Source organism: Desmodus rotundus, chromosome 4 (assembly GCF_022682495.2).
Source record: "Desmodus rotundus isolate HL8 chromosome 4, HLdesRot8A.1, whole genome shotgun sequence".
In the NCBI taxonomy this organism is placed as follows: domain Eukaryota; kingdom Metazoa; phylum Chordata; class Mammalia; order Chiroptera; family Phyllostomidae; genus Desmodus; species Desmodus rotundus.
This window is the reverse complement of record NC_071390.1, coordinates 163,425,418-163,440,717: the sequence shown is the minus strand read 5'-3', so window position 1 is coordinate 163,440,717 and position 15,300 is coordinate 163,425,418. Positions and strand designations below refer to the sequence as shown.

Genomic DNA, 15,300 nt, shown 5'->3' with positions numbered 1-15,300 from the left:
GACACACACACTCCTCCCTCCCTCTCTGCGAGAGTGTAGTTTCAGCGCTTGGGCTGCTATCGCCGCCGCCACCGCTGCAAGCAGCGTCAGGGGCAAGCTTGAGCCACTAGCAGCAACCACCACTTTGGGCAAACTTGCGGGTTTCTGGCTCACGGCTCGTGAGTGGGAGCTTCCCACTTGCCGTGTCTTAGAGCCGTGGCAGCTCGAGGGGCGGCGGGAGCGCCCGCACCAGACTCTCCTAGACGCGAAAGGAACTAAACAACTGCGGAATTCACCCGCCGAGCCAGGGCACTTCCGAGGCAACAACCGACTGGCACTTTTTCTCCCCTTGGCAAACTGTTTTTGTCCCCCGCTTCCCTCCCCGCAAAGCTACTTGGCTGCTATCTCTGACTCCACCTCCCCCTCCACTCCCTCCCCAATGCCTTTGGCTTTTCTTCAGAAATCCGGACAGAATTGGGCATCTTTGTTAATTGCCGTTGGGAGAGCCCGGCCAGGGGCTCTCGCTGGGCCAACGTCGCCTGTGCACAGAGCCGGGTCTGCTCACCTTTGAACTGCAAAGGGATCAAGTTCAGCTCGAGTTGCCTGCATTGGGACTGGGCGAAAGGAAACGGATCGTGCAGGAGACAGAGTGGGAGAAGGGGAAAGGGGAAAGGAGAGGAGGGAGGAGGAGGAGGAGGGAGGAGAGAGGGAGGGAGGGGAGGGATCGAGAGAGCGGGGAGAGAGAGGCTGCAATCTCCTCCCTGAATCGCGCACAGCGCTGCAGATCCCAGTGCTCCGACATGCGGGCCGAATGCAGGTGAGGAAAGGCACGGACTCTGCGGCTGCGAACCCAAACTTGGGCGCCGCGCGGTGCGCTCGGCTCAGCCTTCGCCTCCGCGGGCGAACTGCTGCTGCGGTTTCAGGCGGCGGCTTCGCGACTAATGACCTTGCGCAGAGTTGTTAAGAAAAAAAGGAAAAGCAGCTCTCGGGGTGAGAAGGGACCGACTCTGAAATGGATCGGGCTGCTCTTGGGCGCGCGGGGGGGACCCGGACGCGGACCGCTCTGTGACGCGAGTGGTCTCCGGTGCTCGGTGCCCGCAGCAACCTGACGGGTATTCTTCCTTCTCGATCTGTGGACTGGCTCTCCCTCTGCCTGAGCGGAGTCGGAGTTGAGACTGGCTTGTTGCTGACCCCCGCGCCTCGTGCAGGAAGCGACTCACGTTTTCCTGGGCAGCCGGAGCAGAAGCTAAGGCTGGACTGAGTGGCTGAAACGTGAATTGGACTCAACTCGAGTAGCAGCAAAGACTAGCAGGGTTGGCAGGCGGGGGAGGCTGCAGGCTCGCTCCCCGTCGCTTCCCGGCTCCACCGCCCGCCTGCCGGTGCCGTACCGGCCCCTTCCGACAGAGCTAGGACGGGAGCCCGGGATTCTCCGCTTGCTGCGGGGATGACTCCGGAGGGGGGGGGGGCGCCGAACCCTTGGCGCGCAGTGTCCCGTGAACTGTGAGTACTGCGACTGAACGGCGGCCAGCGAGCGGGCGATTAGCACCCATTGCATGAATTATGAAACAATAACTTTCGGAAGAAGCCGGAGGAAAAAAAAAAAGGATCTATCGCTGGTTTCCCCTGGCCGACTCTACACACTGCTCTTGCCCCCTCCCGCCTCTTCCTCTCGCTTTTTTCCTTTCCCGGAGAGGGGAGAGGTCTGGGAGGAGGGCAGGCGGCCGGCCCCGCAGGAGGGGGGCGCCGAGGGGGGCTCTGATTAGAAAGAGCAGTAGCAGCAGCAGCAGGAGAAGATGCTGAGGATGCGGACCGCGGGGTGGGCGCGCGGCTGGTGCCTGGGCTGCTGTCTCCTCTTGCCGCTGTCGCTCAGCCTGGCCGCCGCCAAGCAACTCCTCCGGTACCGGCTGGCCGAGGAGGGCCCGGCAGACGTCCGAATCGGCAACGTCGCCTCGGACCTGGGCATCGTGACCGGCTCGGGCGAGGTGACGTTCAGCCTCGAGTCGGGCTCGGAGTACCTGAAGATCGACAACCTCACGGGAGAGCTGAGCACGAGTGAGCGGCGCATCGACCGGGAGAAGCTGCCCCAGTGTCAGATGATCTTCGACGAGAACGAGTGCTTCCTGGACTTCGAGGTGTCGGTGATCGGGCCCTCGCAGAGCTGGGTGGACCTGTTCGAAGGTCGGGTCATCGTGCTGGACATCAACGACAACACGCCCACCTTCCCCTCGCCGGTGCTCACCCTCACGGTGGAGGAGAACAGGCCGGTGGGCACTCTGTACCTGCTCCCCACAGCCACCGACCGGGACTTCGGCCGCAACGGCATCGAGCGCTACGAGCTGCTCCAGGAGCCCGGGGGAGGTGGCGGCGAGGGTCGGCGCGCCGGGCCTGCAGACAGCGCCCCCTACCCCGGGGGCGGCGGGAACGGCGCGAGCGGCGGCGGCTCCAAGCGGCGGCTGGACTCACCGGAGGGCGGCGGCGGGACCAACCCCGGCGGCCGCAGCAGTGTGTTCGAACTGCAGGTGGCCGACACCCCGGATGGCGAGAAGCAGCCGCAGCTGATCGTGAAGGGGGCGCTGGACCGCGAGCAGCGCGACTCCTACGAGCTGACCCTGCGGGTGCGCGATGGTGGCGACCCGCCCCGGTCCTCCCAGGCCATCCTGCGGGTGCTCATCACCGACGTGAACGACAACAGCCCCCGCTTCGAGAAGAGCGTGTACGAGGCCGACCTGGCCGAGAACAGCGCCCCAGGGACCCCTATTCTGCAGCTGCGTGCCACCGACCTGGACGTGGGGGTCAACGGGCAGATCGAGTACGTGTTCGGGGCGGCTACAGAGTCCGTGAGGCGGCTGCTGCGCCTAGACGAGACGTCCGGTTGGCTCAGTGTCCTGCACCGAATAGATCGCGAGGAGGTGAACCAGCTGCGCTTCACCGTCATGGCCCGCGACCGCGGGCAGCCCCCCAAGACCGACAAGGCCACCGTGGTCCTCATCATCAAGGATGAGAACGACAACGTGCCGTCTATTGAAATCCGCAAGATTGGGCGTATCCCGCTGAAGGACGGGGTGGCCAACGTGGCCGAGGACGTTCTGGTGGACACTCCCATCGCCCTGGTGCAGGTGTCGGACCGCGACCAGGGAGAGAATGGCGTGGTCGCCTGCACGGTGGTGGGGGACGTGCCATTCCAGCTCAAGCCGGCCAGCGACACAGAGGGCGACCAAAACAAGAAAAAGTACTTCCTGCACACCTCGGCCCCTTTGGACTATGAGACCACCCGGGAGTTTAACGTGGTCATCGTGGCGGTGGACTCCGGCGGCCCCAGCCTCTCCAGCAACAACTCCCTGATTGTCAAGGTGGGAGACACCAACGACAACCCGCCTGTCTTTGGCCAGTCCGTGGTGGAGGTCTACTTTCCGGAGAACAACATCCCTGGTGAGAGGGTGGCCACAGTGCTGGCGACAGACGCTGACAGCGGGAAAAACGCGGAGATAGCTTACTCCCTAGAGTCCTCCGTGATGGGGATTTTTGCCATCGATCCCGATTCTGGGGACATCCTCGTCAATACGGTGCTGGACCGCGAGCAGACTGACAGGTATGAGTTTAAAGTTAACGCCAAAGACAAAGGCGTCCCGGTGCTGCAGGGCAGCACCACGGTGATCGTGCAGGTGGCTGACAAGAATGACAATGACCCTAAGTTTATGCAGGACGTCTTTACCTTTTATGTGAAAGAAAACTTGCAGCCCAACAGCCCCGTGGGGATGGTCACGGTGATGGATGCTGACAAGGGGCGCAATGCAGAGATGAGCCTGTACATCGAGGAAAACAGTAATATTTTTTCCATTGAAAATGACACGGGGACCATTTACTCCACAATGTCTTTTGACAGGGAACATCAGACCACATACACATTCAGAGTCAAGGCTGTGGATGGAGGAGATCCTCCCAGATCAGCCACAGCCACGGTCTCTCTCTTTGTTATGGATGAAAATGACAATGCTCCCACAATTACCCTTCCCAAAAACATTTCCTACACTTTGCTGCCACCTTCAAGTAATGTCAGGACAGTCGTAGCTACAGTGTTGGCAACAGACAGTGACGATGGCATCAATGCAGACCTTAACTACAGCATTGTGGGAGGGAATCCCTTCAAGCTGTTTGAGATTGACTCCACCAGTGGTGTGGTTTCCTTAGTGGGGAAGCTCACCCAAAAGCATTACGGCCTGCACAGGTTGGTGGTGCAAGTGAATGACAGTGGGCAGCCTTCCCAGTCCACCACGGCCCTGGTGCATGTGTTTGTCAATGAGAGTGTCTCCAACGCCACTGTGATCGACTCCCAGATAGCCAGAAGTTTGCACACCCCACTCACCCAGGATATAGCTGGTGACCCGAGCTACGAAATTAGCAAACAGAGACTCAGTATTGTCATTGGGGTGGTTGCTGGAATTATGACAGTGATTCTAATCATCTTAATTGTAGTGATGGCAAGGTACTGTCGTTCCAAAAATAAAAATGGCTATGAGGCTGGCAAAAAGGATCACGAAGACTTTTTTACTCCCCAACAGCACGACAAATCTAAAAAGCCTAAAAAGGACAAGAAAAACAAAAAATCCAAGCAGCCTCTCTACAGCAGCATTGTCACTGTAGAAGCTTCCAAGCCAAATGGACAGAGATACGACAGTGTCAATGAGAAGCTGTCAGACAGCCCCAGCATGGGCCGGTACCGGTCAGTCAATGGTGGGCCTGGTAGTCCTGACCTGGCCAGGCATTACAAATCCAGTTCCCCATTGCCCACTGTCCAGCTTCACCCTCAGTCACCGACTGCAGGGAAAAAACACCAAGCCGTGCAAGATCTACCACCAGCCAACACATTTGTGGGAGCGGGAGACAACATTTCCATTGGATCGGATCATTGCTCTGAATACAGCTGTCAAACCAATAACAAGTACAGCAAACAGGTAAGCTGCATCTCAGATACATTGAAATGTCCCAGACAGGGCTAATAACTCTGAGACAGAAAGGACCTCTTGCAAACTTTGGTCTTCCCTTTTTTGAAAGCTGTGATTTAAAATTTTCATAGCAGGAATGTAATGGTAACTCATACATCACTGATTTGGTAGAAGCTGTCTGTGCAAGGTACACCACTGTATTTTGCAAGTTAGACCAACATTTACTAAGCTACTAAAGAAAAAGTTCAAAGTAGGCAGTATTTTGTACTTCTCTTTGCACTTGACAGCCCAAGTCCTTCCTACACTTTGTGTTTCCAGAACAAATATGTATATACTGTTTGGATGATTAGCTTTAACTTGGAATTACTTTCTTTTGTGTCTACTAAGTAGATAATTGTATCCAGGGAGACTGGTGTCTCTGCAACTTGACACTATAAAACTTTTAGCTGTGTTACACATTATGCAGAAATTCATAGATAAGCGAATGCTGACTCATGCAAATGTGGTACTGAGTCTGAAATAGGGAAGTAATGTCTACGCAGACAAAAAAGGTGGTCTAAAAATATTTAGTGATATGCAAGTGTCATGAAAATCACACTTTTAATACTAAGATACCTATAACAACTAGACTTTTGTGAGGTTATACAATCAGCATTTGCATTCTTCATGTCTTGTATTAAAAGTTTATAAGCAAAAGTACATTGTCTGAACCACTTATTGATCCAAGAGACCAAAGTGTTCACGTTTGATGCACTGTGTGCAAGAGTATTTTGGTGTATGCGTTGTGCTGCACCGAGACTATGGAGGTGTTGTGGGCTATCTGCTACAGTCGTTTCTCAGTGAAATGTGACAAGAGTAAAAAAAACCTTTCAAAAATACACTTTAGATGCGTTTTTGAAAGTTTTGCTTGTGTGGTATATGTAATGCTCACAAAGTTTACTTTTTACGCCCACCAAAGTTTGACACAGAGCAAGTAAGACCTTTTGGAGACTGTTGAGTCTGATGCTGTAGCAACTCTACTAATAAATCTTCTAATAAATCACATAGTTCTTAATTTCAGGACTCATCTCCAGAAACACATTTATAACTGTCAGATAGTATCAAATAATAGTTTTTCTATTAGATCTGCTTCGCATGTGGAATGTGTGATCTGAGGAGAATTAAGGCAAAGGAAAAAGTTATTTTAAAGCCTCATTAAAGATGTGTATTGATGGGCACATTAAAGATATTTCAGGAGAGGGATAGTTTCTTATTGCTTTCATACTTTTAAACACTAGTTTCCTAAAGAAGTATCCTCTGCATTCTGCATACAGTACTTTAGTATATGCAGAAAATGTTTGGATAAGGAGAATCATACTCAAGATGGTTCTGTATCCAACGATCAAAGCAATGCAAGAAAACACAGGTTTAACTATAATGCGTAAAAATTAGAAAACCCATCTTCTGATGCACGTGAGGCCGAGTTATTTGTTTCTTTTAAAGTGAAATTTATCAGGTGGAAAGTTTATACGTGTTGTATCATTGCTTTACCTGGAGTTAGAAGCAGGTTTTTGTTTTGTTTTTAGTGCTTTTGTGAGTTTTTCTAAACAAGGACAATTGCAGTTAAAAATAGCACTTTTGTAAGATGACTTATAAACACCCCCAAATAAGTTGAGATCTGTTGAAATTTCCCTAGGAAATGGTCATTTGTAATGCAAAAGTCCAGTGAAGAGGTCTTTCTGCTGAATACTTACTTCTCTGCTGATAGGGCTGTTGTCTTGGGGCTGAATGACATTTGCATTCTAAACTGTGGAATCTTAAACTTCTGAGTGGAGGTGTCAGTGGCAGATTCATAGATACACTTTTTTAATGTAACCACCTAATACAGTCTGTGCTGTCACTTAAGCTTTGTTTGGCTCATCAAATAGGGTTAGTTCTATGTTCTTGAATATTTAAAACAGCCAATAGCAAGACTGTTGTGGCATCTTGTTTAAAAGGCAAAGTGATATGCTTATAAATAAACTAATGTATAGGGTTAGTCTCCTAGCTGAGCAAGAGTTCACGTACCCTACAAAGCCATTGGAATAAATCATTCAGTTTGTCAAAAGTGACTCTGTATGTCCTTAGGTATTCAACAGATGTATGAAGTTTTAACCACAATAAATAGCTAACCTAAAATGAAATAAAAGAAAATGGAATACATTCCCCTTAATGTAATTAGTAGTAGTAATTGATACTCTTCATCTCGATATTGCCATCAAGGGACAGGGATCCATTTACAAAGTTATATTCTGTTTAGACATCTGACATAATAAAAAGGATCTTTTTTGTTCTGATTTTTGTTTGTACCATAAATAGATGATTTTCTCTTTTTATTTTTAAAAGGTACTACCTTCAGTTTTTTCAAAGTGCCAAAATGTATTTTCTTTGATGAAACCTGATATAAAATAAAACTTATACATGAATACAGGGGTTTGTTATAATTTTCCCCCTTTGATACTGAATTCATCTAAGGAAAAATTTGAGGGTTGCCACCTTTTCATTCTTTAAGGCAGAGGTTAAAAATCTGAGATTTTATCTGACATAAAGCCTTCATTTTATTTATAGTGTCCCTAAATTGCTTTATCACAGTTCCTTACTCGTGTTGTGGAAGTGATACCTGCCACAGGGCTCTCATCTTCACCACAGTTAAGACGTTTGCAGGTAGTGCTCCTGCGTCCTCTTAACTGACTGCGTTACAATAAACAGCTTTGTAGAAATAAAAGATTGTAAATAAAGCCACCCTCCCTCCATTTCAGGTTTGTTTTCACAGCTCTAGAGTCAGTCATTCAGATGAAGCTTCCGTACTTACTCCTGGGAATAAGCTAGGGGTTGTGTGTTGCAGAATTGCTGGAATTATTTTTAAATTTCACACATTAGGAACACTGATGTAACTCGAGCTTTTCCAAGTGTAGACCTCTGCACTTGAAGCCCTTGGTCTGTAATGATGTGTCCAGTGGAGCAAAATTTGCATCACTGACGGTATAATTGAGATTCAGGGTACCCCTTTCCATTTCATTCTTCCTTTTGCCTGATAAACCTGGTCTTTGTGGTTATTACAGTTTGGCAAGTACATCTGTGTTTTTAAGTTGTAAAGTAAAGGTAGAAGCATTTTCTTTTCTTTTTCTTTGGCATTTTCTTTTCTATTTATTTTTAAATCTCTAGTGTTTTACTGTGCTAAGTATTTTTTCAATTTTCTTAAAAAGTTAACATAATTCCAAAATCTGAGCCGACATATATAAAAGTATAGTTACCACTTCGTCTATTTTGTTCAAGTTTGATTGAGCTCATCCTGGCCATGCCGTTATTTGGATAACGCACTGGCAAGTAAAAATTTTATTGTGTTTAGTAAATGGAATGTTAGGTAACTTATTTTTGGCAACAGTACAGAGGATGCAGCTTGAATAAACATTCACTTAAAAACCCATTTGTAGTTGATCCTGGGATACTTGAAAGAATTTATACTGACTCCAGTGACAGTTTTCCTTGCATAAGGAGCTGCTGAATGCCATCTGAATACTGTTTCCTTTAATTCATCAGAGCATGCTCGGTATTCATTGTGTACTTGGTAAGACTTATGGCAGAAATTATCTTATTTTTTAATTACTTCAATTTCGGAAGTAAACGGATGACATGGCTTGCCATTATCTGATGGAGTCTGAAGCCCTGGGAACACCACACCTCAGTTTGTGTGTGCCTGTTACACCGTGTGGATTATAGTGGGAATGCATCTGCACAGCGCTGCTGACCACAGCTTCCAGTTCTAATTCTGTCTGCAGGGTTTCTACAATACGGTTCTCCTGTCTGGAACAAGGACACTTTTCCAGAGGCACGATCCACCTAGATAGGGTGGGATTCATGTTACCTTTGGCTTGATATCATAGACGAGAAGCCAATAATGATGAAGGTGAGGCTGTCTTTAGTCAGGACGTGCCTACTTAGGCAGTGTCACCTGGAGCTCTGGATCAAACGAAGGCAGGGTCATCCACTGATTTGGTGTGCAATGAACATGCACATTTTTAGGAAAGTCCAGGCATGACGATTTGGACCTTAGTCCCTAAGTCAATTAACGACTTAGACGTAAAACTGCAAAGTCAATTTAAAGAATTTTAAGTAAATCATCACCTAGGTAAATATAGTCAAATCATCTATTCTTGCTATCTTTCTGTCTTTGAGTAATTACATATTTCATATATGGAAGAGTGTGCACATGCTATATATTGAAATATGTCTCTCCATTTCCACCCCTGGAAACACGTACAGGTGTATTCATACAAACCAATCATGGTGTAGTTCAACTTTTATTTCCTTGTGGTATTCATACGTTTATATATGGTAAATATGTGAACTTTAAACATATACAAAGTCAGAATTAAATATATCGTAATCAACTACTTAATGCCTGTATCTAAAATCACTAGTCATCACATTTCAAAATTAAAAGACAACAACGAACACTGCCCCTGGGTTCTACAGAAGAGGGGGCAGGTTTAGCATGAAAAAGTAATGTGTATAATGCCCAAATAATCAGGGATGTAATGTGGACAAGAGTCCCAAGTCATGGAGCGCGGAGTTCAGTGTTCTTTTTTATTCTCATATTTATTACCTCTTGGTAAAAAGAAAAAAAAAGAGAGAAGGATTTTTTGTAACCTTCTCTTTATATGTTTCAATAGGGACAGAAACCTGTTGAAGTTTATTTATGCATGTATAACTATACATAGTTGGCTATGGAGGTTGACTTTTTTATTCATTTATTTTTGTATCCTCCCCCGAGGACATTTTTTCCGTGCTTTTTGAGGGAGAGGAAGGGAGACAGAGAAACTTCAATGTGAGAGGGAAAGAGCTATTGGTTTTGTCTCCTGTACGCTCCGGGAGTGGGGGGGGGTGGATGTTGTGCACCCCAACTGCAGGCCCAGGTTCAAACCTGCCGACTGGGTATGCGCCCTGACCCTGAGTAGAATCCGCAGCCCTTCTCTTACTGGGCAGTGCTCTAGCTCACTGAGCCACACTGGCCAGGGCTGTAGATTATCATTTTAATACAGAATATAATTCTGCTTTAGATTCTAGATTTTAATCTGTAAAATTATTTGGCAAATTGTAATTCAAATTTGATAGAGTTTTTAAAAATTATTTCTTCTACCCTAAGGAAAAATGGCAATTGCTAACATATATTAAAGTAACAATGTGGTATAGAACATATTCAACAATTTAATTGACAGAATTAAATATTTTTCTCTGTTTGTGATTCCAGGGAGGAGGGAAGGGAGGTAGAAAGAGAGAGGAAGAAATATCGATGTGAGGGAGAAACATCGATTGGTTGCCTCTTGCATGCGCCCCTCCTGGGGCCTGAACCCTCAACCTGGGCATGAGCCCTGACCGAAATCTAACCAGGGACCTTTCGCTGTGCAGGATGATTCGATTCCCAGCCAACTGAGCCATGCTGGTCAGGGCAACTGACAGAACTTTTAGTTTTAGCAGAACAGTGACGATAGATGCTAGCATTTAGTACATCCTCAGTAAAAACATCTTTTCGATGGAAGTTAATACAAACTTTCTACGCATTAGTCTGAAACTTTCTATGCATTCTAATTGGGGTAACTTTTGTCCTTTTCCGTCAGCGTGGATGATTCCTTTTGCTTCTGTACTCCTTTGTATCTTACAAGTTTTGCACGTTCACTTTATCTTTGTAGCATCCTTAAGGTCAAAGCAGGTATACAGTTGTGAGCACACCAAACAGTGTTTGTTACTATTAATTGTTTTATTTTCCATACGGACAGCTGTGAACTCACTTTTTCCCCAACCTGTACAATTGTGAGCTATTTTTTTTTCCTCTCAATTTGTCTTCTAGCCAGTTTTTAGAAGAATGTGATATTTTGTTATTTTTCAATTAGATCACTTCCTTGTTAGACAGTAAACGCATTTAATGTGTTAGAGTCTAAATTTACATATTAATACATATGAATGATTACTTTTTAAAATTTCAAAATAGAATCTGAACTGGTTTTAAAACTAAATATAATGTGACAAAACCTGTGCCATAGCTACTAATGCTATTAGATATTTTAACGGCATCACCCCTCACTCCCCACTGGGAGAGGGGGCTGATGGAAATTTAGTGTATTAATTGGTTAGAGTGTTATGTTTAAGGTGTGTATAACCAATTTCTAGACTGTAGCAAGGCTCCCCATCTATTCATTTACTATAACAGTATAGAAGTAGTAAGATCTGTTTATGTATACATATATATATCTTGAGTAAGCTTTGCTTATCTTTCTTATTTATTTTAAAAGCCCTTAAATTTTTTTCCAAAGCAGGAACTCTGTCTCAGAACATTACACGGTGCTTTATTTAGCATTAGTGTTGTGGGGGGAAATCACATTACAAGAAGAATTGAGCTGAAACCACTAAAACTAATCTTAATTATCACTTCTGGTGAATTAATGTTTTAAAGGCAGAATAAAGCTTTATTTTCAGGAATTTAGTGACGTTTGTATTGAACTCCAATGCTGGGTATAAACAAACAAACAAACAAAAACTGTTAAAGCTTCTAAGTATGGTTCGTCTGACAAGTTAACTTTTTTTCCCTGAGCATATTTATTATTTACAAATACATAATTTGGCAGTAAAAATTCTCTGCTTCACAATCTCTAACAAAGCATTCTGATTGGGCATAAGGCACTGGGATAAATTTCTTTATTGCATTATTTTTACCTGTATAAATCTTTATTTTCCTTTTTTCAGATGCGTCCACATCCACACATTTCTGTGTTTGGCTGAATTCCACTCTAATATGATGCTCCATTATGCACCATACTCTGATGACCTGGCTACTCCGAAACCTGCTGGAGCCTGCCCTTGGCCGTGGGGTGTCAGCCAATCACTGCTTGTTCCACTTGCTGTTCATTTGATTTTCAAGTTTTTTTTTATTTAAGTAAAGTAGTATTACAATGAATAAACACAAAAGAAACAGTATTAATAAAGAAATGTGCTAATAACGGATGTTTAAGTCATCAAGAATTCCATTCTCAAAGAAGCAGTTAGCTGAACTTAATTGTAAAGTTTGTTTGTTTTTTTTAAACCCAGAAGACTCTGGCTTTGTGTGAACCAAGGAAAATTAAGTCTATTAAGTCTTTGTCTATAATACATTAAATACTGATTTTCAATAAAATCCTACATTGGTCAATATTTTTAAAGTGTTATGTAATCACCACCTTTTCCAAGCCAGTGAGATAGTTCTTTCAGAAACAATAGTGTCTTTTGCTCATTCTAAGTGGGTCTTCCTACATACTACTGTCTGTGTGTATTTGTGTGTGTTCCCACACTTCTGTATTCAAGGACCTCGAGCAAATTTATTAAAAATATTGCTTGTAAATCAAATTTCAGAGATTAGTTTGGTATTTCATACAGGCACTGCCAATGCATTCCTTTGTTCCTTAGTTTTGAGTTACTGGCCACGGTATCTGTAGAATTTTCAAGGTATTTTTTGGTTGAAATCCTTGGGAAAATTTAGAACCTTTCAGTTAGATTTACTGAAGTCACTATAGCCACATTCAGACGGAATATGTGTGGCTTTTTGTTTTTGTGGACTACATTTATCTGAGGGCTCTTCTATTTGCTGTCAGGTAACATAAATTCCAGCAGTTTCCGAGAATTCTGCATGTTATATTATGTGTTGGAAGAGCAATTGGCCAAATTTTGGTTGCATGAGTGATTTTCTGGGTAAGTCAGGGAATCCTCTGGCTACTCCCTCTGTGTTGTCTATTTATGTCTCTGTTACGTTGTATAGGTTTATGTGCCATCAAATAAGTGTTTCGTATGTAACATCTGAAGTTTTATAATAAATTTACTGCATTATCTGCCCTATTAAAGTTTTCCCCAAGTTTTGAAATAGTACCCAAGAATGCCAGATTCTGGAGATATTTTCTGTGAATTATTGTCAGTATAAAAGCCCTTGAAGGAAAACAAATAAGTATGAGAACGATATTAAAGCACAGAGTGATAGGAAATGCACTATAGCGCATGTATCTCTACTGCATGTATTCCAGGCTTTTTATTCTATTGGCTGTTGATTTTGTGAAAGAAGGAACATTTCAGAAATACCATCCAGACTAGAGTATAGTTCCTGAGTAAGTCCTAATTTTCCTCACCCTATTTTTATTTTGAGCACAAGGACAAGTGTAAGAATTTGGCAAAAAGAATTCTCACCACTTTCTGTTGCTTGTAAATGTCGTGTTTCTTCACCCTAAATAGTAAACTTCCTTAGATGTACTTCAACTGTGAATCCTGGAACAAATCATATCAACTCAAAAACAAGTTAGAGACAAAAAAGTCCAGAATTTGGGGATCATCCAATATGCAACCCCATAGAGGCATTATTTGGGAACACCTTCACAGAGAATATTCTAAGGCAACATTTTGCAAACTTGGGTTGCAATGCACTATTGGGGCCTGATTCAGTACGTGAGTCTCTACCACAACTAGAATGATAATGAGATAAAGCAGAAAAATTCCAAGTGCGTCACCTGTATGGTCAGTAAATATTGTCTTGTGCAAACCACGTTTCAGTTGTGTTTTTGTGCGTGTGTGTGTTCCTGTTCTTGGTTGCTATATGGAGAATTTGTCTTATTGTGGAAGCAGCTGAATGAGATGGGAACCACTAATCTAGATTGTTTGGGGAGGGAAATGGTGGCTATTTACTATTATATTAGGAAAACATAATAAGTCAGAATGATCAACAGCAGCATTTGCCAATAGGAAAAAGGTTCTGAGAAGTCTTACTATTCCTTTTTCTTAAAGTCTTTGATTATGTCTCCATTGGCCCTACCTGTGCATAGACTCACCCCCTCTCCCGCTGCCCTGCTTCCAATTGCCCAGCCTCCTTAGTGAACACTAGAGTTTACCGTTTAGGGAGGTGCCTGGGCTCAGAAGGCAGCAGACTCAGAACCACCACCCGTCACAGTACATATATAGCCTTTGGACATTTTATTTTAAAGAACAAGACGGTAATTCATTTTCCACTAAGAGGAATATGAGAATATTACAGAGTGTTTATATAACGTTTATTTATTTTAACACATCTGTCCTTATTCATGCTTAGTATGCAAAGAATACTAAGAGACTTGATCCTCATGGAAGTAATATAGTATAAAGAAGATTACAAAGCAGAAAAATGATAGATATTTGCATAATTCTCCTGAAATTTGAAAGAACGGAACATTACGTTTGTTGATTTGCTCCTCAGAGCAAACTGAGGAAAAGCAGCCTCTTTATTTTTTCTGAGGTGAGGAAACAATTAAGGAACAACTTTTTGGTGACTCTGGTGGAACTTGCTTAAGACCTTTATAAAGTATACGAAGAAATATCCAGTCAGGATTTGTGAGTACTGAGAGCATTTGGAGGAAGTTGTGAAATGTGTGCTTTTGAATAAAGTCTATTTTCAGACTCATCTGGGTAAAGTCTTCCAAAAAAGACTGACTTAGACGCGGCCCAGTTTTTCAGGCTTTCTTGGGCCATAAACCGCACTCCGTACCACCGGAAAAGGAAGTGCTGTGGGAGGCCTTTGAAGAACTAGTTAATCTGAGTTGGAAACAACCACCTCATGTGATTTTAATAACCCTCAAGAATTAGGTAATTCACTTAAACCTAACTGTATTTTTGATGCTATTTCTAAAACATAAAAACAAAAAAGACCAAAGCCCTTAGGAAGTAATTCCACAATTTAAACTATCTGTCTGGGAATAATCTTCTATCTGTTCATTTTGAAAAACACTTTCTTTGATCTGTGTGATTGTTTTTAGCCATTCATTTTGCAGAGAATAGATTGATTTGTTGCATCTTTAAGATGCACTGCAAGGTTTTAGGATGTAATTAAATGATAACTAGAACAAGACACTTGCCTTCATACATAAGACAGTGCGAAAATAATGCACATAAGGCCAGGGATACAGGAAACTTCTCAGGACTGTCCCCAAGTCTGACTCGATTGTCAAGGTGTTTCCCAGGGCCTATGAGAGTGCCTAGCACCTTGGAGACACCCAGAGATATTTGTTGAGCAAATGAACAAAGGATGTGGGCTTTGGTGCTAGGTAGCTTGTAGATCACTGGACTATGTGAGGCCACTTTTATACCAGACTCTGAGAGCCTCCTAACTTACTTTGGTTCCCTGCTGGGTCCCTGTCTTTCTGGTAAAAAGCCACCCGCTGTGTTGGCTAGAGTCCCTGCCTTCTCTGCCTGGTGTATGACTCTGGCTTCAGCAGCAAATGAGCAATTCTCTGATGTCCCATCCTTCCTTCTACTTGATGGTGTCATAAACACCATATCTTTAAAAAAGATAAAACTAGTAAACTTTGCAATTTTTTAA

General features: G+C 44.1%; 1 protein-coding gene across 8 annotated transcripts in view; it reads left to right on the top strand.

Moving 5' to 3' along the window:
* Nucleotides 1-692: 692 nt before the first annotated feature.
* Nucleotides 693-15,300, top strand: part of PCDH7 (protocadherin 7) — a 403,653-nt gene continuing 389,045 nt past the window's right edge. For 7 of the 8 annotated variants that reach the window (XM_024573851.4, XM_024573850.4, XM_045182599.2 and 4 more), the window contains exon 1: nt 693-4,931. In XM_024573851.4, coding sequence (XP_024429619.1) covers nt 1,773-4,931 — 3,159 coding nt within the window. In that variant the 5' untranslated portion in view covers nt 693-1,772. Of the gene's footprint in view, nt 4,932-11,681; nt 12,126-15,300 lie in introns of those variants that run through there. The other variant, XM_024573856.3, reaches the window with a different exon arrangement.